The sequence below is a fragment of the Rhinopithecus roxellana genome, chromosome 16 (assembly GCF_007565055.1).
Source record: "Rhinopithecus roxellana isolate Shanxi Qingling chromosome 16, ASM756505v1, whole genome shotgun sequence".
In the NCBI taxonomy this organism is placed as follows: Eukaryota; Metazoa; Chordata; class Mammalia; order Primates; family Cercopithecidae; genus Rhinopithecus; species Rhinopithecus roxellana.
The window spans coordinates 117,894,790-117,920,644 of record NC_044564.1 but is presented as its reverse complement, the minus strand read 5'-3'; the positions used below and the strand labels follow the sequence as shown (position 1 = coordinate 117,920,644).

Here is a 25,855-nt window from a genome sequence, read left to right as displayed (position 1 = left end):
ATAAGAAGTTCCCCATTATAAGACATTCAGGCTGGGCAGCTGACTGAACAGAAGATTCCTACACTAGAAGGCAGGTGAGACCTAGGTATGCCTCTTTTCTTTGTAATTTATTCTCTGTAATTTATTCCATTAACCCACGATTGGGTATATTAGTCCTTGACCACTTCATTTTGAGTTGCTATTATTATTCCCTGGCCCATTCATAATACTTCATGCTTCTACTAGAATACAAGCCAGGCTGGGCGCAGTGGCTCATGCCTGTAATCCCAGTGCTTTGGGAGGCTGAGGCTGGCAGATCACCTGAGGTCAGGAGTTCGAGGCCAGCCTGGCCAACACGGTGAAACCTCATCTCTACTAAAAATACAAAATTTAGTCGGTTGTGGTGTCAGGCACCTGTAATCCCAGCTGCTTGGGAAGCTGAGGCAGGAGAATTGCTTGAACCTGGGAGGTGGAGATTGCAGTGCGCTGAGACAGTGCCATTGCATTCCAACCTAGGTGACAAGAGGGAAATTCCATCTCAAAATAAATAAATAAATAAATAAATAAATAAATAAATAAATAAAATACAAACCATACTACGCCTTTGCGATATAACAATTTATGTATTAATTTATTTATTCACTTGATTGAACAGAAATATGTTTGAGTCCTGCACTGATGAATGTGAGAGAGAGCATGGCCGTTAATGAGGTGAAGTAGAAATCATGTAGAAATCATGCAGATCTGGCTCTGCTCTCTTAAATTCCGTTCTGACATGGAAACCTTGAGTAAGTTACTCTTCTGGGAATCTTAGTGTCCTATAGAAAATGAGAATGATAACATCTACGTGGTAGAAATTAAGATGAATGATGTCTACCTGGTAGAAATGAAGGATGCAGAGAAAGCACTCTGTGCTCGGTTTGTTCACTTGATGGGAAGTACAAATGTTAATTCCCTGTCTTGTTCGTGTCAGGTTTCCTTCTTTGCACTCCCCCCAAAGCTGGCTGTAGGGACCCACACATAACAGAAGCTCAGTCAACATTTTGTTGAATTAAACATAGTTGCATCAACAAATGTTTGCTACATACTCAGAACTGCAGCAGGCACTTTGAGAAGGTTCAAAGAAGTACTGGTTCTTTTTCTGCCTTCATAAAGCTTACCATGTCATCAGAAGGGTGTTTTCAACTAGAAATAGTAGACAAAGACCCAAGAGTGTAAGATTTAGAGGGAGTTTCCCTGAGGAAGAAACCACACTGCTATCAGCTTACTCAGCCAGTAGGGATTAGAGCCAGTGTGTAAGACAGAAAAGTCCTTTGCCCACTTTCAGAAGATCCTAAACAAATTATAAAAATAGCATTTGTCAACTTCTTCCAGGTTTTCCACCAAATTTCATGAATCCTACTAAAGCTACTACAAAAGTAGGAATCACTGTTCTCACTTTACAGATTAAGACACAAAGACTCAGAGAGCAGAGCAACTTGCTTCAGGGCTCAACTCTATAAGGGGCAGGACCAAGATGCAGGCCACTGTGTTCATAATACAGCTACAGGACCAGGCAGCTCAAGCCTGCTCCAATGACTGACACATGAGAACAAGCTAGAAGAGCTAGTGTCTTTTGCGTCTTTTAATATGTAGTATGCATTAAGACACACCGGGAAAGTGGGCATTCCCTCTCTCCAATGCCCAAAATACTGCCCTATAATTTTTGCCTGCTGCTTAGATCTCCAGGTTTTGGCACCCATTCTTTCACCCATTGCCCTTTCCAGAGAGTTTGCTAAAATGTGTGTATGGAAATAAAAGAGACACATAAGTGTTTTAAGTTGCCAACCCTTGCATGTAAAAATGATTTCTTTTTTTTTTTTTTTTTTTTGAGACGGAGTCTCGCTCTGTCTCCCAGGCTGGGGTACAGTGGCCGGATCTCAGCTCACTGCAAGCTCCGCCTCCCGGGTTTACGCCATTCTCCTGCCTCAGCCTCCCGAGTAGCTGGGACTACAGGCGTCTGCCACCTCGCCCGGCTGGTTATTTGTATTTTTTTAGTAGAGACGGGGTTTCACCGTGTTAGCCAGGATAGTCTCGATCTCCTGACCTCGTGATCCACCCGTCTCGGCCTCCCAAAGTGCTGGGATTACAGGTGTGAGCCACCGCGCCCAGCCAAAAATGATTTCTTAAATTTTGGAATGTGTGCCTAATTATAGCAGGGATATGGGGAGAAAAATATAATAAATGCACAAATAGGAAGAAGAAACACAAAGAGGAAGAAGAAACTTCGTTCAATTTACAAGCTATGTGCTATACATAGGAAACCTTAAAATGTCAGTGAAAGAAAAGTGTAAAATGTGCATATTTTCTTTCTTTTTTTCTTTTTCTTTCTTTCTGTTTTTTTTTTTTTTTTTTGAGGCAAAGTCTCACTCCAGGACAGATGGTGTAGTCTCAGCTCACTCCAGCCTCCACCTCCCAGGCTCAAGTGATCCTCTTGCCTCAGCCTCCCAAGTAGCTGGTATTACAAGCCTATGCTGCTATGCCCAGCTAAGTTTTGTATTTTTAGTAGAGATAGGGTTTCACCATGTTGGTCAGGCTGGTCTCAAACTTCTAACCTCAAATGATCCGTCTTCTTCAGCCTCCCAAAGTGCTGGGATTACACGTGTGAGCCACTGCACCCAGCCAGATGTGCATATTTTTTGAGGGCCTGCCAAGTCTGAGGCAGGAGTGGAGAAGCCATTCATCTGTGTCTTCCTCATCCTTGTCTCCAGAGCAAGGGACTAGATACCCACTAGGGTATTGTATGGATACAAGGATAAGAAATCTTTCCACGTACACTTATGATGCAGTGTACAAAGTGCTCAGAGAGGCGGACCCATAGGAGGACAGGGGAGAAGTGATTTTTGAGTTTCAACTAAAAGGATAAGCTGGAGGACAGGAGAGGGAGGAAAGAATCACATGATGGGGTCTGCGAGGGGCATATCCAAAAGAAGGTAAATAATAAATGAAGGAGAAGTCAAGAGAGATGAGCTAGGAAATATGGTTAGGAAAATCCTGCCAATGCTTGGAACCTGACACTATCCTGAGGGCAGTGAGGAGTTTTTCTGAGTTTTTCAGCAGGAGACTAATGTGGTTGGATCATTGAAAGAAGAACATTGACAACTGTTGAACACTTCTTACATGCCAGGCCCTGTATTATTTTGCATAGATTTCTGAACAACCCTGCTGAGAATTCTTAATATTCCTCTCTCAAAATGAAGAAACTGAGTCTCAGGGAGATGAAGCACCCCACCCATGGCACTCTTTCTTCTATTTTCTTTTGTTATACCAGGATACTGGTATTGCATTAAAACAGCCTCACTTGGAAATTCTGCATTGATAAGCAATTCCGCAATGCTATTTAGAGTATACTATTTGCAAAGGGCAGGAAGAAATCCTGTACTCTATACCCAGTGCTGAAGTCACTTCTAAGGGGCTCTCTGTCCCTTCCTTGCCTGCCCTGCCTGCTATGGCCTTCACCAAAGCACTCATCTCCTCTCATTAGTGAAATTAGAGAGCCTTTGCCAATGGTGGTGGAAGGAGGAAAGGCAAAGGGAACATGCTGAAATTTCAGAGACAATTCCAAGCAGTTTTCCAAATACCCAAGGGATCTGCTTTCTCCTGGTGGTTTCTGAATAATTTTTCAAGAGCACATGTGCAAGTCATCTAAGGAGACAGAACAGAAAGTACCATGGTCTAGTTCAGCCTGTCCCATGGTGTGGGGCACCCAAAAATCCCTCCAGGAAAGTAAAAATCAGAGCCTGCCTCAGAAGGGAGCCCGCTGAGTTGGTCACTATAACCACCCCCAAAACTTGCCATGAAAACCTTGGGCTGTGGGAGACTTCAAATCTACTGAATCTTATGGGGCCTCAGCAAAGAGATCTACTAGATTCTGCTCCTGGCTGTCTCTTCTATTCATCCTTTGGTCATTTACCCTTTCAATATCTGTTGAAATCTACAAAAATCTAGACACTCTGATTGGCCCTAGGATTTGGACTGAAAAACTCTGAGTGACTGGAGCTTTATAAAAAATGAGATTTGGGGATCAGATCAACCTGATTTTCAGTTCTAGAGTCCACCACTTACTAGCTGTGAGACTTTGAGCAAGTCAGATCTCTTTGCCCCCAACCCAGTTTTTTATCTGTAAAATAGGAGTAGTAACATCTCCATGGCAGTTACTTGTCAAGGATGAGACAGAAATGCAGTTTTCCTTCTAGTAGCAACCAGCAAAGTTTTAAAGAAACATTTCTATCTGCCTGTGAAGTTTGGCAACTAAGGAACAAATCCAATTAGGAACAACATGTGGACTTTTTTTTCTAACGGAATAGTATTTGGGGCATAGAAATTTAAGCAGAGAGAGACTTTGAAAGTCTCTTGGTCTTACTTCACTTAATAAAGACTTGATTTTGATTAAACAACTTCCCTGAACCTCTCAATCCCATCTGTTATAAAATGATTCTGGTATTTGGATTCAAAATCAACAGAATCTTGTGAATCTTCTGTGTCCAAAGCATCATTTTCAACATGAGGTTGAACAAAGCAACCACTGGTGTCAAGCAGTAAGTTATGTGCCGTGGAGGAAGACACCAAAATAGCTTCTTTCAATAAGAAAAGACAAAGCTGGCAAAGTGCCGTGATACGTGGACAAATGGAGTTAACCTTAGACGTTAACCTTTGAGGAGGAAGGGCGAACCTGAATAGAGCGACAGGTTATCCAGAAAGTAATTTTTCTTTCCACTTGGAGATTTGGGGGAAACTTTAAAAAACATTGTAGTGTAGCCATATTGTTTCACAGAGGAAGCATAAGCTTTGAAGCCAGAAAGACCTAACTTGAGTACTGTTTCTTACCAACTGTCTGATGCCTGGCAAATGACTTCAGTTTTCTAAACCCCAGTTGTTCTCATCTTCACATGATCCTGCTGTCATTCTGTGAGATGGTATGAGGATCCAATGAGCTAACATATATAAAGTGTCCAGTACATGGCTACGTCTTGCAAGACATCCAATTTGTGTTGGTTCACATCCCTACTAAACCATGTTATCCCTGAGCAAATTGAATCTGGAGAAGGAACAAAAATGTGTAAGAGAGGAAAACAATGAAGGGATGGGCCTGGCATTTGTAGGCATACAGCAAACACGTATTGATTGATCAGGGAAGGTGCGACGTGGAACGGTGAGATCCTGGTTTGAATAGCGAGTCTTCATTTTTCAGTTGACACTTGACTCTTGACTTGAAGCCCAAGAATAAGCAAGGCTTTGTGGTTTGGGGCTGCTTCCACTGGTTCTGCATGTAGACTACACACATCCCTGCCAACCCCTTCCATGACCCATCTAGGAAGATTCCTTGGCCTCTCTCTTCCTTTTTCTTCCAAACCTGGCCTACCCCTATCTGATCGCCTTCATTCTCCACAACCTCTTCCTCAGTCTTAGCTTCAGGACCAGAAACCTTTCTTTTATCCCTGTCATTTGTTCTGGCTCCCTTAAAACCCTTCTCCATTCTTGTCTTTAATTTTCTTCTCTTTCTTTTTTTTTTTTTTTTGGTTATTGTTTTGTTTTAAGTGGGGTCACCGGCATTCAGCCAGCATGGCCTTTGCTGTGTAATTTAGTTTCATGTTCTGTACCCAAGAAACATGTAAAAAATGTAAACAGCATTCACTCTCCTGGGCTGTAATGCACTTAGGAAGCAATAGCCAGTTGAGCTTGCTGAGCCGGCTGCTTTGGCGGTATTGAATTTTGTCCCTAAAACCACATACTCATTTCTCTAAGTCTGAAAGTAAACTTTCTCAAGCTAGACCCAAAGGATGGGGTTTCGAGGGGAGTTAGAGTTTGGCTGTACACAAGATTTTGTTTTTATTTGTGTGTGTGTTCATTTGTTTTTGTTTGTCTTTCAAGCCCCCTCCTCCCTACTCTCTGTTCCTCCCCACTCTCTATTCCTCCCCATCCTTACTTTGATAAATTAGCCTGAGTATGTTACCTGTAGAATGAGACCAGAAAGGGCCTTCTGCCTCCCCTTAAGAAACTCCAGCCATGATTTTCTTAAACCCTGGTTAATTCTTCAGCCAGATCCAAGCACCAGGGTATCCTGGGTACATTTGTACATGTTTGTTTGCCAGAGAGAAATGGGCCCAGAGAGGCCCATGAGAGATGTCCCTGCTGAGAGGTTCCCTGTGCCAGGGCAGTCCAAGAAAGTTTTCCCTGGGGCTCCTGCCCACCCCAGAATCCTTTTCCAAACATGACTCATATGTGCAGCTGGTGGAAAGGGACACTTCAGTGATGTCTGCATTTCTCAGCTTCCTGGAAGAGAGACCCCTGGGGAAGTCACAGGTTTGGGAGAGATCTGGTCTACTGTCAAGGTACTGCTTTCAGAGATGCAGATGCCACCTGGGTAATGCCCATGTCTGCAGTGCAACTGACTGGTGGCAAGGGCTCCAGGAAGAGAGTATCAATTTAATGCAATGGGAAGGAGGAGATAAACTGACATGCACCACGGGGCTACAGTCAGGAGTTTATGTTTCAGAGACAGCAAAATTGTATCAGTGTTCACAGACCAGGCTCCAGACTATCTGTCCAATAGAACCTTCCATGATGATGAAAATGTTCTACATATGAATGTCCTGTTCAGTAGCCTCTAGCCACCTATGATATTGAGCCCTAGGAATGGGGTTTATGAAACTGAGGAACTGATTAATTGGTTTAATTTTAATTCATTCAATTTAAATAGCCTATTATGTGGGTATTGGGCTCCCCTACTAGACAGGGCAGGTCTAGAGTACATCACATGACAGGGCTGCTACTTGCATTGAGATCGCGAGCAAATTAATTGGCCTCTCTGTGCCTTAGTCCTCTCATCTGTAAAATTAAATAATTAAGGGGAGATGGTGAGAATTCCATGGGATAGCACACTTAAAGCACTTAGGACAGTGCTTAGAATAGAGTAAGTACTACCTAAATTCATTCAGTTCTGTCATTGCATCACATCCTTTTTTTTTGAGATGGAGTCTCACTCTGTCGCCAGGCTGGAGTATAGTGGTGTGATCTTGGCTCACTGCAACTTCCACCTCCCAGGTTTTTCAAGCGTCCTGCCTCAGCCTCCCAAGTAGTTGGGACTACAGGCATGGACCACCACATCCAACTAATATTTGTATTTTTAGTAGAGACAGGGTTTCACTATGTTGGCCAGGATGGTCTTGATCTCCTGATTCCATGATCCACCTGCCTCGGCCGCCCAAAGTGCTGGGATTACAGGTGTGAGCCACCGCACCCGGCCTCTCCAAAGATTTTTTAATGACATTTCTCTTTCCCAGAGTGAGATATGGTATACTAAATTTTTGTAATTCAATGTCTTAAATTTTTTAAGTCTGCATAAATTCTCACTGGAGGACTTTTGCTTTTGGAGCATATTCTCCATAATTCACAAGAAATATTGGTCTCAGTGATTTCTCACCTGTGAAGCTTTCTGTTTTTTTCCCTGTGACTTATAAACTCCAAAAGTCTTGGCAGACAAGGCCAGGCACAATCTCTAGCTTTGCTTTACAGCGCACTGCCTAAGAGGCACGTTCCAGGCAGTATGGGCCAACTTGCAATTTCCAGATATGTCTTAGGGTTTCCTTTTCTCCTGCCTGGAAACACCATCATTTGCTCCTCTACCTTTTCAGGGCTTAACTATCCTATAGCGTTTAGCTCAAGTGGCTCCTCTTGCATATCCCTCCCCTGACAACCTCAACCCATGAGCAGCCTCCCTCTTCTATGTACAGAATACTTCTGGAATTATCAGGCTTGAGCACAAGCTGACTTTCAGTGTGCATTGCTTGTGTCCACAGCTTTTCATACCAAATGACTGGTGAGCAGCTAAGGATTTGGCCCTCATCTTGTGCTTTTAAGTATTTCCCATGCCCAGCACAGGGCCTGCTGTGTGGACAACACTCAGAAAATGGACTCATTAAATGATGTTGATGGAAACAATATCTGCTGGGTGTTACCTCCTTTATAATTGGATTAAATTTATAAATCAGTGTCTACAAGTGATTCCCTTATGTTTCCAGGTTACAGCCTCCTATTAATATCATAGGTGATCAAAGCAGGCAGGGCCTTCTGAACTCTCCTGGTTCATCCCTTCACATTACAAAGAAGATAAGTGCTGCTGTGTGAATTCGGGGAGGAAGAGGACCTGAAAACCCATCCTGAGCCCAGACCTCAAGTTCTTTCTGCTACTCTGTGCCTCTGTAATCCATCATCACCCCCGGAATGTTCACTGCACAATGAGAAGGGTTTTTTAGTAACTGTTTTTGTATGCTTACTGCTGTGTGTTTCAGCATCAAGAACAGGGCCTGGCATATAGAGTTTCATGATAAATACTGAGAAATAATTTTTTTTTTTTTTTTTGTCTGCTAACAGCTTTGGGCAAAAAGTAGGAAACAGCTTCTGGAGGCTGAGTCCCAGAAAGGAAGCTCTACCCTTTGCCTCTTGTTATTGCAGGAAAGATTGGGGTCTAAGCAATTTTCCTGTGATTGGCTTCCTACAGAGATGGATGGAAACCTAATGGTCTTCCTTTCTGACTTGAGAATATGGTTCACCTTCAGAGAGATCTCCCAACACAAGGCCCAGCACAGGAGGGTGTGAAGGAGTAAGAGGAAGAAAGAAGGGAGGAAGAAGAGGTGGAGGTAAAAGGAAAGAAGGAATGTAGAATTAAGAGACAGAGGAAAATGAAGGACTACACAATAACAACAAATACCAGTAATAACCATAATATAATAGTAATTACATAATGATGAGTAGAATAATGGCAATGACTTGGCTATCAGGGTGATTACATTATGTAGGGAACTCTATACTGCTTTTTATACATTTAAACCTGTCAACCACCTTATGAGGTAACTACTGTAATTTTCACTGATTTACAGAGGCGTAAATCAAGACTCACAAAGGTTAGGTCACTTACCCAAGTTCTACAGGTAGCCCAGTGGTAAAACAGGGAAGTCTAGAATTTGAACCCAGAACCATGTCCCTCTATAGCCAGAAAGAAAGAAGCAGCAAGTTATAAAGGAGGAAAATGTCAATTTTGTACTTTAGTGAGTAGGATGTATCTAAATATTTGCATGTGCAAGAGCTCTTTGAATCCTCGCAACCCTACAACATAGGTACCGTCATTTCATTCAGCAGTAGAAGATATTAGACTTTATGAAGGGTTCAAGGCCATGTTGTCAGTGAATGGCAGAAGCTGAAATTCCAACTCACATTCCTTTGATTTAAAATGCATGTGTCTTCTGGTCCTCAGTGAAAGATTCAGGCAAGTGGCAGGTGCAGGGGTTGTTGAGAAGTTCACATTGTGGATCCCGGATTCCCAGGCCCTGCATCTCAGAACAGCTGCTTCAACACCCTGCTTTTGTGCAGATGTCTGTTGTCCTGGCCAAGGCTGCCACTAGGGGAAAGCATCACTCTGGAAGGTCCTTGTTCCTCAGAGAACTCTGCTGATAGAATGGTGGACACATAAGCCAATAGTGTCCACTGCATCTGTGGTGGACAAAGCTCCCTGGTTTGTGCATCACAGTCACTGTTTCTACCTCTGAAACCTGGAAGGGCAGGCCAGGGAGAAATGTCACTTTTGTCTTTAAAAACGAGAGTTCTTGTTTGAGTTGGAAGGTCTGCAGGACACTGTTAAAAACATAAGTGACTACTGTCCGCCTGTTCCTCACATACATCACTGCATTGCATCCTTTGGAGACTCTTCCTAGGAAAAAATCAAGCTCGAGGCAACCTAGACAAGAGTACTGCCTCCTCTTCAAAAGCAAAAAGAAGAGAGCGAATCATGCAGCAATTCCCAGCCCTTACTCATTTAGGCTATAAGAGGGGATGGGAGGACCCTGAGGTCTGCAGTGAGAAGCAGGACCCAGACAGAGACAGTGCACTCTGCATGATCATCTTGGCATCTAGTGAGGTTCCCTGCAGGTAATGTGACTTGTACTTCATTTTCAACACAATCTGGAACACACAGATCTTAATTTGGAAAGCTGAATAACAGGAGAAAGGGGGAAAAGGGGAGGAAACAAAAACAACAACCTGGAAACTTCTAGTTTTATGAACTTGAGAAAGTCTTGTTCTTTCAAGACAGATGTTTTTAAGTAAAAAAATCACTCCTCTGACCTTTCTTGAATAGGCCAGTGTGGTCAAGACTGCCATTAACCACTGTTCAACTATTTGTAACCAAGGGTTTCAGTGACCAGGCACCGAACTTGGATGTGGTCATCACTTTTCCGATTAACCCATGAATGCCCAGGGGCTTTGATTTAAAATCAAAGGACGAGGAGAGGTGTAGAAACTTCCTAAGACATTCCCCTTTAGTCTTAGTAGCTCTGAGCTGAGTGATGGAGATTTCCATGTTTTAGTGCTGTACTCCAGGGTTGGCTGTGTGTCTGAATTTCACTTTAGAGCCAGCAGAGAAAGCATTTGGATTAAAGCTAAGTAGATGTGTGTTTTTCATCTTCAGTGTCTAAATCTCAGGTTCAGGTTTGGGTCTATAGAGCAGAAGGCATTACCCAGCCCTGTTCTAGGATTATGGTGTTTTCGTATTCTGGCCCAGAACTTGGAAGTGTTTCAGTGCTCAACATACTGCTCTAGAACTGACAATGCCTCTGGGCTCTGAAATAAAATTCATGATTTTTCAGGATTCTTATCTGGAGCTGGAAATGCCTTGGAGTTTTCTACTGCTGGCAGTAGCTCTGTGCTCCTGTCTGCAGTCGAGTGTTTATCCTGACTGAAGTTAACAGTGCTCTCTTGATCTGATCCAGAGTCTACACTGGTTTTATATTCTGATCTAGAATTTGTGACACTTCATTAATTTCTTTCAGTACAAATGCAAAAATAAAGTTTAAACTACAGAAAGTTAGCAATGTATTTTTTAAAATAACATGCTCAGAACTGTGTTCACAGCAATATTCAGCATCTCAAACTTATCCTTCACGCCTCTGCTTTTGACATCATTTGGAAAACTGGGTTTGTTATGGCTTAGCTGTGGCCGAGTTTTTCTCCTTCACTGGCCTTTTTTTTTTTTTTTTCTTTTTTTCTCCAGTTCCTGCTCTCTAGAGCCCATTTGATATTAAGATCTTGCATTTCAGACCTGGCCTTCAGACATAGATTGCCTCAGCAACTCCCTTCTCCAAGCCCCTCCCTCAGCCTTCACAGCACTTGAACGCAGAACCTACCACATTTCTCTATGAGTGTTTGCTTGCTTCGTTCTTCACCTCCTACCCCCATGGGTTTGGGAGCTTTTAGGAAAAGGAATTTTTATCTTTATTGCTTTTGTTCCTTTGGGGTCCATTTTCTTCATGTGGACCATGGGAATGAAGAACCTAACACATCAACAAGTGCTAAATAATATTTGTTGAATGAGTGAATGACTGAATGAGAGAGACATAGAAACATTTGAGCCTAGTCTGGACAAGAACAAAAAAAATGGTTCTTTCTAAAGAAAATAGATCCCTGGGAGCACCCAAACCACTGCCTCTCACCCTGTAAGAATATAAGGAAGGTTTTGCATCCCACTCTTTTAACCCCATCAGCATCTTACTCTTGGAGGTAGCACATGTGCTGTGAAGTCACCCACGGACCATCTGGCTGGGGATCCCGTGTTCCTCCTCTGCTGCAAGAGATTACGTAAACTGGACGGCAGCCTCCAGATGTTAGCAGTTTCTGCTCATTTTTTCCTCCCTTTTCAACAACAATAATAATAATTAAAACAAACACAGGCCTCATCCCCCACCCGCACCCCTGAAATTACAAACAGGTGGGCCCAGATGTCCTCCCCTTTCTGTCCAAGGGACTCCTAGTCTCAAGACCCAGTCGCCGTCCCTCAGCAGGGCCTGCCCTGGGCTGAGTCGGACAGTCATGCCAGCTGCCCTGTGGCTCAGGCCACAGTCTCCTGAAAGGGAAAATGGCCGTGGCATGAGAAGTCTGTGTGCCAGACTTTCCCTCTCCCCACCTCCCACCCCAAAGCCTTGGCCTCCAACTTAAATGGATGTATTTTGGAGGACTAGGTGGCTTAAGAGATTAGTAATGAGATCCCAAGTCTTTCAGTGCTGGGTCAGGAGTTCACAGGCGGGCCTGGGCGACTAGTGAATGGCATAATTAGGGAGACAGGGAGCAGGCCTGCGGAGGGCCCGTGTGAAATGAGCACGGCCAGGCCTTTAATGGCAGCAGTTGTCAGCAGCACAAAAGGCGACCGCCACATCCGACACTAATCACTCTCCCTTGTTAGAGGATTTACTGGCTGGAGGAGCTCGAGCCCCCTGCCCATCTCCTCCTCAAAACGGGCATCCAGGAAGGGACTCGGCCCGATGCCTGGCTGTACTGTCTGCAGAACGGGGAGCTGATGCCAACCCCACGGGGTAGAGGTGTGAGAACTAACATTTCATGCAATATAAATGAGTGACTAGTGTCATTATTTTAATCAGTACTTCCACTGCGATTGTGAATTTTCTTTCTCCATTTGAAAAAAGGGGGTGGGGTGGGCGATGAATCTCCCCATCACAATGACATAAGGATGGTGTCCATGGAAGTGAAAGCATTTGGATATTTATCGTCCTCACCGTTATTGTCACCATTCTCATTAAGATCAGCATGTACACTGTGTGGGTCTCTGTTTTCTCATCTGTAGAATGGACTGGGAATAGGAGATAGACTTGAAGTAACACAGACTTCAACATCCATTCCTGACAGGTGTGGCCTTGGTGCCTTATTTATTACCTCTGAGCCCAGGCTGTTTATCTGTAGGACAAACAAGGAGGAGGATAGTAATACTGGCTTCCTGGGAATGTGGGGATTCTATGTTTGGAACATAGGTGCTGGACAGTAAATGATGGCAAAGAAAACATGTTAGCTTCACCACTTTCATGAATGCTGCCTTAGGCCTCTAACATAAGCTTTTCCCTTAGAAGAAGGTTGAGACATCTTTCTGCTGTCCCCCAGAAATCCTGAACCTGTGTGTATGAAATTGAGCAATTTAATGAGTAGTCTCTAAGAATCGATTCTATGATTCCGAACCATATCATTTCTAAGAAACTTAGTTTCCCTACCTGTAAAAATGTTAGTATGCTGTAGGGCAATGATGCCTTATATGATTTCTATATTCCCTTTCCATTGAAAGCCTGGCTTTTCCTCCATGATCATTTGGCCTGGCCAGGGGTTTGCACCCTAAATCCCAGGATTTCAGACTTGTGGGGAGGTGCCGGCCTGAAGGGTATAAGACCCCTAAGGAGTGTGAAATGCCTAATGTGTTAGGGACAGATCCCTGGAGCAACGAGGTGTTAATCAGCCCAGAGCTGAGTCCAAGGCTGGAGGGCATCCAATGCCAAGTTATCTTATCAGAAAGTGTCTCCTGGGTGGAGGCCCTGAGATCTGCTGCTATTTCTAGAACTCTGGGAGGGAAGAAGAAGCCATCTCTCTGTTTCACACTCTGGCCCTGCACACAGGAAATTCTTCTTTCCTTGATTGTCTGTCCATGCCAAATAATAAATCCTCATATTGAAAGAAAGGCAAACCACCCCTCCCTTTCCCCTCTATCTCTTTAAGGCAGGCATCAAAGGGGAAAGCTGCTCTGGAGGCCTGGGGAAAGTGATAATTGTTTCTAATGGTCGGTAAAAGAAAGCCTGGCTCCCCCCTCTCTTTTTGCTGCCATTGCTATTAAGTGTGTAAAAAGGAGGTGTATGTGTGTGTGTGTGCGCGCGCCTGTGTGTTGTGTTGTGTATCTGTTAACCCTCGGTTTCCCTTAAAGTTTTCTGTGTTCAGTGGGTCAGTTTGGAATTAGAGGCATAAGAGGGAAGCAGGGACAGAAGTAGGAATGAAGAGAAGAACCCAGGTAGGAGAGGTCTATAGTGCTCTGCAGGTAGTGGGAGAGGCCCTGAACCTGAAGCTGGAAGATTTGGATTGCATTTATTCATTATATGCATTAACTGAGATGAGACATGTAAAGTGTTATTGTTGTTATACATTCTTCTACTCAGCAAATATTTGCTTAGTATCTAAGCTGGACCTTCCCCTACTCTTAATACTGAAGATAGAAAAGGTAAAAGCTCATTCTTCTTGGACTTGGCCAAGTTCAAGAATTGCAAATAGGGTTCATCTTCTAGGCCAGTTCTGAGCAATTGACAATGACTCCCCATGGTGTTTTGTTGAGATGGATTTAGAGGCCTGACTTCAGGGATGCACTATGTAATTAATGGTGCCTGTCCTGTGCAATGGATGAGAGAATGATAGCACTGATGTCACTTAGGAATGAGTCCTGGTTCTCCTGGTCCCTTTCCAGCACTACATGGTTATTATAATCTCTAAACATTGGTCTACGCCCTGTAGACTTGGATTTCTAGATCTAATGCATCAACAGTGAACTGCCTATAAAGCCTTGAAAAACCCATATTAGTTTAACATAGGGGACATTCAGTGAGCCCTGCCCAGTAACCTACACTGAACACTGATGAAAAGGAAAGAGAAATCAGGCATAGGCACTGTCTTTGAAGCTCATATGTGGAGATTCAGATGGACATACAAGGAACCACAATGCAAGTGTATTACACCAAGGGTGTGGACCAAGAGTTATTGGGAGGTCAAGCCATGGAGTAAGTAGAGAATAGACTTTGAGTCAGATGAGCATGAGTTTGACTGCTAAGTCTTGACAAGCTGATAAATGCCTACCCAAATCTCAGAGCCCTTTTATCTCAACTGGGGATAAAGATGCTTATTTCACAAGATTATTAGGAAGGTAAAATGAGATAATACACAGGCAGCACCCATTTTGGGCAGACCATCTTTAAGAGCTGGTGCCGGCCAGGCCTGGTGGCTCACGCCTGTAATCCCAGCACTTTGGGAGGCTGAGGCGGGTGGAATACCTGAGGTCTGGCCAACAGGGTAAAAACCCCATCTTTACCAAAAATACCAAAAGTAGCTGGGAATGGTGGCAGGAACCTGTAATCCCAACTACTCGGGGGGCCGAGGCAGGAGAATCGCTTAAACCTGGGAGGCAGAGGTTGCAGTGAGCTGAGATCATGCCATCGCATTCCAGCCTGGGGGACAAGAGGAAGACTTCGTTTCAGAAAAAAAAAAAAAAAAAAAAAAAAAAAAAAAAAAAAAAAGAGCTGATGCCCTGAGTGGGGGAACACCATCTGATAAAAAGAGCAAAGCCTAGTTTATGGAGGAGGTTTTATTTCACCTGGGCCATTCTGTGTCCAGGTTCCCTGAGGCCCTTTACAGCTGTAGTCTTATAGGCTGTCTCTCAGCAGGCTTTCCCTTCTGTAGTCCTCAGGACCGTTAAGGATCTTGGGGGTTTATATCAGGAAATCAACTTCTGTCCTTCTTGCACCCTTGCAATTCTTGAGAAATAACCTGGCATTGGAACTGCAAGCCTGAGGTTAAAATGTGGCCTAAGGAGAAATATTGAGAAACACTGCCTGGCCGTGTGTGTGTGTGTCTGTGTGTGTTGCACACTTGTGCATTTATGCATATTGTTATTGTCAGTATCCATCCCCGCACTCCTCCTCCCCATTCCTTTTCCTATTTTCTTCTATAAGGCTCATTCGCAGGTCCCTTTGGGTGGAAAAAGGAAATTGGAGAGGTTGGGCTAGAGGCTTGATGAGCACTTCCTCCCTCCCATGATTGACAAAAGGGCATGTAAATCTGTAAAATCGAAATTCAATGGAAACCTCATGGCATGTCCCCTGTGTGGGAAAATACCAGAGCCCCCGCTCCCCCTCTTCTCCCTCCGTCTCCCTGCCTTTGTGTACATCGTGTGTGGGTGGAAGATAAACTGGATTTAAAAAAACCCTTTGAAAGCAAGACATCGTTAACTCCTCTAATTGAAAGCAGCCTTCTGCAAAGGAGGGGGATTTGAAGGCGGATGCTGGATGTAGCGGCTGGCAGTGCACTGAGTGGACAAGAGTCCCCGGGTCCTGGAGCCACAGAGTCCTCTGTTTCTGCAGACCTGGAATCCCTAGTCACCACCAGACATCCTGGCCCATCACAGAAGAGCTTACTGTATATGTTCAAGTCAGTCTCTTCTCCCTTCACCGGGCTATGTTTCTCCATCCATCAAATGTGAGAATTGGAGTAAGAATTTCCGAGGACCCCCCAGCTCAGACATCCAATGATCCCAAAGCTCTGGACGAAGGATTTCCCCAGCTATTTTGCAACATGCAATTGCAGACACGAAAAGAGAGAGAGAGAGAACGCATTGCTGGAAAGGCTGCAGTAAACATTTATGTTACTGTTCTGATTGTCTTTGTCTTAAAAAGGTGTCTTGGAAGTTAGCCTTCAGCTTCAGAAAAAGGGACCTGTAAGTCTCAGAAGTCAACAGGATGTTCACCTGCTGCACGGTGTGGTTTTGTTGTTGTTGCTGTTGTTTGTTTGTTTGTTTCTTTGCTTGTTTTACACTTAGAGTCAACATTCTTTTCTGCAGCATTCACCAGAGAAGCTGGAAATCAAAAGCCAGCAGAATGTCAGGACTGAAAAGCCCTCTAGAGATGAATTCATCTTACTTTGTCTTTCCATAGATAGGAAGAGAGAAGGTCAGAAAAAGTGAGCAACTGAGTCAGTTCTAGGAGGCAGGTCCCTTGCCTGGCAGTTGCAGGTTCTTTCTACCAGGCAAGGGACCTGGTAGAAAGGGCAGACCTGAAAAGGCCTGTTTTGGTCTGTTGAAGCAGCTTCTATTTCAGGAGCCCCAGGGGAAGACAAGAAGTCCCAATTCCATCTTCCATGTGGCTGAGATTAAGACTCTGCTAGCACAAATACATCCATTCTCTTGTTTAAAAATCCTGTCACAGCCCTGAGAGGTATGTAGGCAGGCTCTCTTGAAGTTAACATCCGTGGTTAAGAATGTGGGCTAAATTTGTGCGTGGATTTCAATTTTGGTTCTACCGCTAATTAGTTGTGTGACCCTAGGCAAATTACTGGGCCTCAATTTTGTTATCTGTAAAATGCGAATCATTCTAACACCCACCTCACAGAGTCATTGTGAGCACTGCATGATTTAGTACACATGGAGTCCTTAAAACAGTGCCCAGCATAGAATAGGCACCTGATACATGTTGCTGCTGCTGCTACTGCTGCTGTTGCCTGCTGGGTCCTTATTATTTCCTGTGTGCTGGGAAATCTGCTGGGGTTTATTTGAGGATAAATAAAACATGCTTCTCACCTTGGAAGTCTTCAGAGTTTAAAGAGATGAGACTGGACTCTAAACAACTATAATCTAACTTGACAGGTGCTGTAACTGAGGTATAAATAAGGAACTATATGGACACATAAAAAAGAGCAATTAATTCTGCCTGGGGAGTGAGTAAAGGCTTTCAGAGGAGGGATGATATTTGAGAGTGGCTTTGAAATGCGTGTAGTATTTCACAAAATGGGCAGTGCAGCAGTGGTCGGGGTGGAGGTTCTGGGCTCCAGCATCATGGAGGGGGAGTCTGCAACATGTGGGAGAAAGAGTTGTCCAGCTTGAAGGAGACATCACTGTATAGATGCCAGGGAAGGGAGCACAGAGAGCAGTGAAATTGGTGGAAGCTGCTGAAACCAGCTCCTGAAAGCCTTTGTAAGCTGTGTCAAGGGAAGGTTCCATCCTGTGGATCGTGGGCAGCATGGTGGGTGGATAAGTAGCAGGGTGGTATGGTTAGTTTTTCCCCTTTGGAAAGTTAATTATGGGGAGCACTTTTATGAATGAATGTGGTGGGACCAGAAGCAAAAAGACTGGTCTTTGGTGCCCTTTCTCCACCAGAGGAAGCGGAGGTTTCAGTTGAGTCCAAGTAGCAATTGTGTTGCTTTGTAATTAAGTATACAGAACATGGAATTCCAGAGATCAGTCAACTCCCAGTTGTGATATACAACTGGAATATAGGACCTTGAAAGGGTTTTTCAAAGCCTCTGAGCCTCGTTTTCTCACCAGAGAAAATGCAGTGGCTCTAATCTCCCAGACTATCAGGGTTAAACGATATTGTGACTATGAAACCCTTGGTGGATGTTATGACTGTGGGTGTCCTTAAGCTCCTGGGGCCCTTAAAGGTCATTGAGTGCAACCATTCAGTACAATTGCAGAGGGGGAATTGGAGAGTGAGAGAAATGTCCAGTTAATTGGTGACAGAGCTGGAATTAAGCCAGGTCTTCTACTGTCCATGGATGGTATTTGAAGGAAACACAGATTATCTCTGCAGATAATGGAGAGTCTAAGGGATTCTGCTAAAATGAGTGGCCCTCCCTCAAGGCCAAGTGGAAAAGGGGTCACTTGCCTTTTAGTTCTTCCAGGTGCTAGGATGAGGGTGAGAAGCAGTCATCTGCCCAGCTTCCATAAAAGACACAGGGCTGGGTATCTTGGAGAAGAGAATGGTGTTGGGCACTAGAATTGCTGTCTGTCGTTTCTGCCATGATTTCTTGGGGGAAGAGGTATAAATGTCACTGGAGATGTTTCTACATGGCAAAAATCGGATCAATAAGGTACAGAACATAAGTGAGAAAAGTGCACTATTTCTGGGAGACAGAAAATTTTGCTTTTTCATAAATATGTTGCTCCATATTGGCTATATATTACTGTGCAAGGTACCTCCCCTCCCTTGACCACTGCAAAGGGGAATGGTCTCAGCAGATAACCTATTCTAGTCCCATCTAACTTTAAAATAAGAAAACTTATAGGCATTGCTACTTAGAAGAAACAGTAGGAGAAAGTGGAGCCAGGAGTCTCTCTCTCTCTCTGACTGTTGGAGAGGACTGTCCAATGGTACATAGGCTTTCTATAATGGAAATGAGCTGTATGTCCATGAAGTAATCAAGAGGCTATGTCATCCCTCCTCCAACCTGAGAGGCCCTAAGTGAGGGTGCTTGTCAGCCCAGCCACATCTGCTCTTTGCCTAGCACTGCTATATCAGTTTATTTTTCGCTTCACTTATTTTATGTAATAAAATATTTTATGTAAAAATATTTAATGTATTTATACATTAATAAATGTAATTATTTATTGTTGTCCCAGGACAACAAAGCTGTGACCTGAAGCCACCCCAGGGACCAACTATTTTCTCAGAATAAGGGCTGGGGAAGCTGCTTGGAGGGACCTGCTAGATTGCCCAGGATGAGAAAAGAAGCAAGCAGATTTTCTGCCAGTGTCGACACCATTAAACCTGTACCAGGGGTTCAAAGAGTCAAATACTTTCAGGCCAGTGGATCAACATTGAATGTCAACATTTTAGTCATTCAAAGTAATAATTATTTATTTTTTATTATGGGAAGAGCACACCATGAGATCTACCCTCTTAACAAATTTTTAAGTGTACGGTACAGTATTGTTCACTATAGGAACAATGTTTTACAGCAGAGTCCCAGAAATTATTCATCTTGCTTAACTGAAACCTTATGCCTATTGATTAGTCACTGATCACTTTTTCCTTCCCCATCCCCTAGCAACCACCATTCATTTCATCTTTGGTTCTATGAATGTGATTATTTTAGACACTTCATATTAAGTGAGTTAATGCAGTATTTGTTTTCCATGTCTGGCTTATCTAACTTAGCATAATGTCCTCAAAATTCATTCCTCTTATTGCAGATTGCAGACTTTCCTTTTTTAAGGTCAAGTAATATTCCATTGTATGTATATATCACGTATTCTTTATCCATTCTTCTGTTGATGGATATGTAGGTTGTTACCACATCTTGGCTATCATGAATAATACTGCAATAAACATGGGACTGGGCAGGACAGAAAAACAGGTTTCAGCTCCATAGAATCTCTCCTTATCTCCTTTTCCATTTGCCTAAAACCGAAAGCCTAGAGGTTGCCAGTGTTTCTAGAGCACTCTTGATGTGTTCCACGAGACAGGAAACAATGTGAAAGGAGGGAGCAGGTCTTGTTCACACCAGCATGGCAGAGAGGGGAAAAAAGGTTACTGTGTTACTTCCTGACATCTCTAGGGCTGGAAGGCTGGGAATAACCTCAGCATCACTGGAAGGATGGAGTATGGCTCTGCATGGGGTATAAGAAATGTGCAGATTGGGAAGGGGGAAAAGGTTGAGAAAGATTGGGAATGTCACTAGAGCCAGTGTCACTGAAGAAACTGGAGGAAGGGAGATGATAAGTGAAGAGGAGCTTAGGGGTGATGGTAAGGAGAGCTAAAGAGGCCCCTAGAATGTGTGGTGTAACTCTCCTGCATGTCTCCTCCCAAAACATTCAGTAAAGTCAACATTATTTAGCAATGCTTTATGGAGTCGGATTTGCCTTTTTTGAAAGTGAAAAACAAAAAAACAAAAAAACACGAGTGGATGAAAACAGAGCATCCCCATAAAATCAGTCACCTTGGAGATCACACCTGTGTCCTTAGTGACCAACTCTGTGTCATGGCAAGGCTCTTTTGTTGGCAGTTATCTGAAGCCTGGCATGCCATATGCCCTCAGTAAATGACTGCTGAATGAGCAGATTCACTCAATGTCTATGAAAGCAGGAGGCTTGTGAGGGTTTGCCTCTCCCTTCCTCTCCAGCCTCCCTCCACTTCCCCAGGAACATAGATGATTTTGTAGATCAACTAGGGCTTTGGGCAACATTTCAGCTGGATTTGTTCATTCTTCTCTGATCTGCTTTGACTGTCCTTGGTCAGGATTGCAGCCAACTTGAAACAAACACAAAACAAAATAGGAAAGCAGAAGAATAAAATAACGCCAGTATATTCCTCTAAAACCCTGTCTAGTGCTAATAGAACTGGCAAGAGGAAATAGTATTTAAGCAATAAGAGGGCTTTGTTCATATCAAAGACTCCTGTAGCCATGAATGTTTCAGATGCGGAGATAAGACCCACCCCCAATCCAGCCTTCAGAGATGTGCTTCACCAAGCTCTGCTGGGAGACAGACAGCTAAGAACACAAGGGGAAAGAATTCCGAAATGATACATGTCGAATTGCTGGCCTGGATTTCAAATTCCATAGATAGTTTATGCAAAGTCTTGCACTGTTGTAAAGTGTAACACAATCCACTGGCAGATCTGCCTAAACCCGATCCCAGTTGTTTTTGAGAAAAATAAATAGATTTAAAAACATCTTCCAGCCCATTTAAGTGGCTGTGTTCTACCCTTAGCCTCCTCAGTGTGAGGCTTCTAGAGATTTGAATAACTGAAGCCATCACCTAATTCCTAGGCAATGGGATAGTTGATTCATAGCATGTTTCTTCTCAAGAAGTTACCAGTGATATTCAGAGAATTAATATTGTGCTCTCAGAACCCATCAATTTCTAGGGCCAGGGTGAGGGGAACTTTGGCAGCTAACACATTTCAATACTTTTTGATGTATTTAAAGCAATGAAACTCTTTTCTTAAATGAAATATTATAAGGCAGCTTGATATATAACACAGGTGAGTGGAGATGCTCTGTTTGAAATAGTAGAGTGGAAACTAAGTAGATCTTCTCTACATCATGATCCCCTGGCCAACTTCTTCATGGAATCCAAGGAATCCATGGAAGACACATGAAAACCTGTTGTATAACCCAGCATTCAGATGTGCAAGGTAAACTAAGGGGCAAAAGACAAGACAACTTGTTCACAATTGCACACCACATTTTGGTTATCTGTATTATCTGTATTATACTTGCAACTTTACTATAAATATGAAATTACTTCAACGAAAGGTTTATTTAAAAATAAAAGTACTAATGCTTGCAACTGCAGATTATAATGCAACCATGTGCTTCGATTAGTGTCTACTTATTACAAAGATAATTGAGACTTGGCATTTTCCAAGACCTCCTTGAAGCCAGAACCATTGCAAGAAGTAATGGAAAGAGAGACATTTGAGTTTGCACAGATTTATAGATGGGATTCCCAGGATGGCACATAGCATAGAATATAGATGGGATTCTCAGCAAGATGGTGCCAAGAGTAAGAAGGATGGGCTATCGTAGAAAATTCAGACCTGGTCCAGGTCATTGGAGCCCACTGTACTGAACACATTGTTAGGAAAACTGATGTTGATGGTTTTATATCTATTTTCAATGGCTTTCTAAGCTAACAGTTTGGATTTTTTTTTTAATTTATAAAATTACATAGGATGATGTAAACCAAAACCACCTACGTATAACAGGTTTATGGACCACCTGAAGTTGACAACTGCAAATTTTTTCATATTTGCTTCATGTCTCTTTCTGTAAGAAAAATAACACACCACAAATAAGATCGAGGTCCCTTTTTTTCCTGACTCCCAATGTCATTCCCTTCCTTGATACATAGAGACAACTACCACCCTGAATTTGATGTATACTTCTCTACTCTATTTTTAATTCACATGAATCGCTGGGCAATATATAGTTTTGCTTTGTGTTATTTTTATAAATGACGTCATGATGTACTTATCCATTTGCACCTTGTTTCTTTTTTTCCGCTCAATGTTACGTTTTGCAATCTCTCCATGTTGATGGCTATGAGCTTACCATTAGGGCTTCCTTTTCATTTGACTAGAGACCACACTGAGCCAAGCATTAAAATATTTTTATATCATCCTTGTATATGAATCTAGTTTATTTCTCTTACTGTTCCTTTGTCATAATAGAATTCTGTCATGTGAATATTTCATATTTTATACATTTCTCCACCAACAGAACATATAAACTATTTCCAATCTTTTCCTACTATATTTATTGTAGAAATGGAGATTCTTAATCCTTGTGTATACTTTTCCATTTGACTTTTGATTTTGCTTGTTTTAGGTGTTTATGTTTGTTTGATCTTGTTGAGGATATATCACTTTTTTTCAATAGCATATGAGATCCTCAGGGCTCTCCAGGTCAGACGTACTTTTCAGATGAGTAGAATGCACTGAGAAGACATGAAATGACAGGACTACATTCACAGGGAATTTTGAGAGACGAGCCACATTAGAGACCAGAGGAGAAGTGTCAGTTTGGGATGACCTTCTACCAAAGGCCTCACCAATGTCAAGGACAGCTCAGCTGTTCCTATCCTCTTTCCCTCATTACACTGTTTTCTGTTTATATTTATATATGTATTTGTAATTACTTGACTAATATCTGCACACATTGCCTGCTCTAAGCTCTTCAGCATCTGTCTTTTTTTATCATTTTGTCCCAGAGTGTTTGACAAGCAATAGTTACTCAATAAATATCATTCGAATGAATGAATGAATCAGTAAAGAAAGTGACATTTGAATATGCAAGAAACTCCTAAGTTTGAAGAATCCTGCTTGTCTATAAATGTTTCCTATTTCTTTTAATACTGTTTGGTATTATCTATCATTGAGAATGAATTTATGTGTGTGTGTGTGTGTGTGTGTGTGTGTGTGTGTAGGGGTGTGTGTGTGTGTATAAAGTGATGGAACTGATTTTCTTTGTTGATGGAGAAGCAAATGCTAATGTTTTCACAGTCTTTTCTCTGTTGTAATATCACTTGGAGCGCAATTTACAGATTTCTTCTAAAATCATCTGCTTGACATTCAAGATTCTATGAGATCTAATTATTCAACCCACCTTTTCTGCCACTGTCCCTCAGCCTCAGTAGTAACAGGCATTTTATCACAACCTAAGCATTCTGGGTTTCTGCTTTCCTCTGAGCCTTGCTTCTGTTCCCTCCGCCTGCAATGCCCTTCCTCTTATCACTGCCCTACTCTTCCAGGCCCAACTCAAATATCATCTCCTCCAGGATTTGTCTCTGTGAGAATATCTCTGTCATCTCTACCATCAAAATACGTTATCTATTATATCCTTAAAAGTGTTGAGGATTACCTCTTCTGCATTAGAATGTGAGTTCCTGGACCAGATTCTGGTCTTTTCATCCTTGTTTTCACCTGTGGTGCCAAGAGCAAAATAGGTGAACAGTAAAGGTTTGTAAAATTGAATTTAGTTGAACTTCTGACACTCTCTAAAACATGATTTTTTTTTTTTTTTATATTTTTCCAGGTGTGTCGAACCAAGGTGATAGATCTCAGTGAAGGCATTTCCCAGCACGCCTGGTACCCTTGCACCATCAGCTACCCATATTCCCAGCTGGCTCAAACCACTTTTTGGCTCCGGGTAAGCTGAAGCTCTGAGAGCTTTGGAATCTCCAGCAGCGAGCCACAGAAAACACTGACTCCCATGACCCTTTCTGAAGATAGGTTGTCTACCTGCTGAGGGTGTTAATTGTAAGAACAGGGAACAAAACACTTAGCAGTGTGATGCTTCCTGAAATGGAATCCTAATTGCTCATGGAATGCCCCCACTGAGCTCTTCTTTTAGCAAAGAGTTTGGGATACATCTTGTCCGCCTGGAACCTCCTATTCATTGTTCAAGATCTTTTAAAATTATCTTTTCCTCCTTGAACCTTTTACTGATCACCAGAGAAAGAAGTGACCATTATCTCTCTTCTTGTCCTGCACATGTTTGGTCACTTGTAGGAAGGCACTCATCACATGGTATTACAGAGCTGTCTGGTCTTTCTTTCTGGCTAAGGATTGTGGATATTATTGCATTTTGGCTTGTGTGTCACTGACCTACTTTGAATTCCCAAAAATGCAAGGGCCATATCTTCTTTAGCTTTCTCTCCTCAAAGCCGAGTGCAGAGGTTGACATGGAGAAGTGAAAGATAATAGTATTTACCGTTGTTTTGTGGGTTTTGGTGTGGACCGGGACCTTTGCTACACACTTTACTCTCATTATCTCATTATGTTAGTAGAACCTCACAACAAGCCTATGATGTACCTGTTGGGTATTTTTTAATCCACCATTTAGAAATGATGGAACTTAGACCCAGAGTGGCCCAGCCGTTCACTCACTGTCACACAGCTAAGTAGGAGCACAGCAAATATTGAAATTGGGTTTCTGATCTCAGAGCCTGTGCGCTTCACTGTTAGGTTTCATTGTCCCCCTTCCCACCTTGGACCCCTGATGAGTAGTAGCCCAGTTCTTAAAAAGGAAGTTTCTCCTCAAATGCACCCCAATGTGGCTGCCTCCCCACCACAGGACTGAGTACACATGTGACCCTCCTATGTCTTTGCAATTTCAGGCGTACTTTTCTCAGCCAATGGTTGCCGCAGCTGTCATCGTCCACCTGGTGACAGATGGGACATATTATGGGGACCAAAAACAGGAGACCATCAGTGTGCAGCTGCTTGATACCAAAGATCAGAGCCACGATCTAGGTAAGCATGCTCTCCTGGGCTTGGCTTGCTCTCGGTACCTGCTTCCACCTCTGCACCATGACAAGTTGTGAGGATCAGCTTAGAATGAGCTCTTCCTTCCTGTCTCCCCTTTCTTGCTTATTTTCTATTTGGCATTCTGGTTGCCCTCAAATCAAGATGTGGTGATGTATCCAGAGAAATCTAGATCTGGCAGATACAGGGATAAGGAGTCAATGGCCAAGCACTCCCTTCTGCCAGCCCCCTTTAACCTCAGACATCCCATATTATTCCCCAAAGACCCCAAGAAGGAGGGAGACTGAGTAAGAGCCATTTCCCCATTGTACATGTCACCACCTGAGACCCAAAGAGAGGCACTGAGAGACCCCAAGTCACATGGCAGGTCAGGAATTACTAGTTAGATTTTCAGTGTCGTAGCCTATTGCCTTTTACCCTATAAGCGGGAGTGTTCATGACCCTCCACCCCAAGTGGGGACTGTATCACCAATACAACCTCTGGAGAAGTTTCCAGTGGGAATAGGAATAGGAATATTGTAGGAGTAGGGAGGCAGTTGAGGAGTCAGGTTCTACCATGGGAGGGCCTGCCTAAGGGGAGGGCCTGCCTAAGTGCAGGGCCAAGGGGGAGGACAAGGGCTGGACTTGCCACTTGTACCACCCCTTTGCATACCCACATGTACCGAGGTTCAGAGAAGAGAGCCTGAATCCAGAGCTGACAGCTGAGGTTTGGATCC

The 25,855-nt window shown here is 43.1% G+C and overlaps 1 protein-coding gene across 2 annotated transcripts in view; it reads left to right on the top strand.

The window, feature by feature from the left end:
• PAPPA (pappalysin 1) overlaps positions 1-25,855 on the top strand; it is a 250,880-nt gene that overhangs the window by 155,738 nt on the left and 69,287 nt on the right. For both annotated transcript variants that reach the window (XR_004053931.1, XM_030919309.1), the window contains exons 11-12: positions 23,908-24,021; positions 24,992-25,127. Coding sequence is in view for 1 of the 2 variants with exons in the window: in XM_030919309.1 (XP_030775169.1) it covers positions 23,908-24,021; positions 24,992-25,127 (250 nt within the window). In the remaining variant the exon portion in view is untranslated. The remainder of the gene's footprint in view (positions 1-23,907; positions 24,022-24,991; positions 25,128-25,855) is intronic.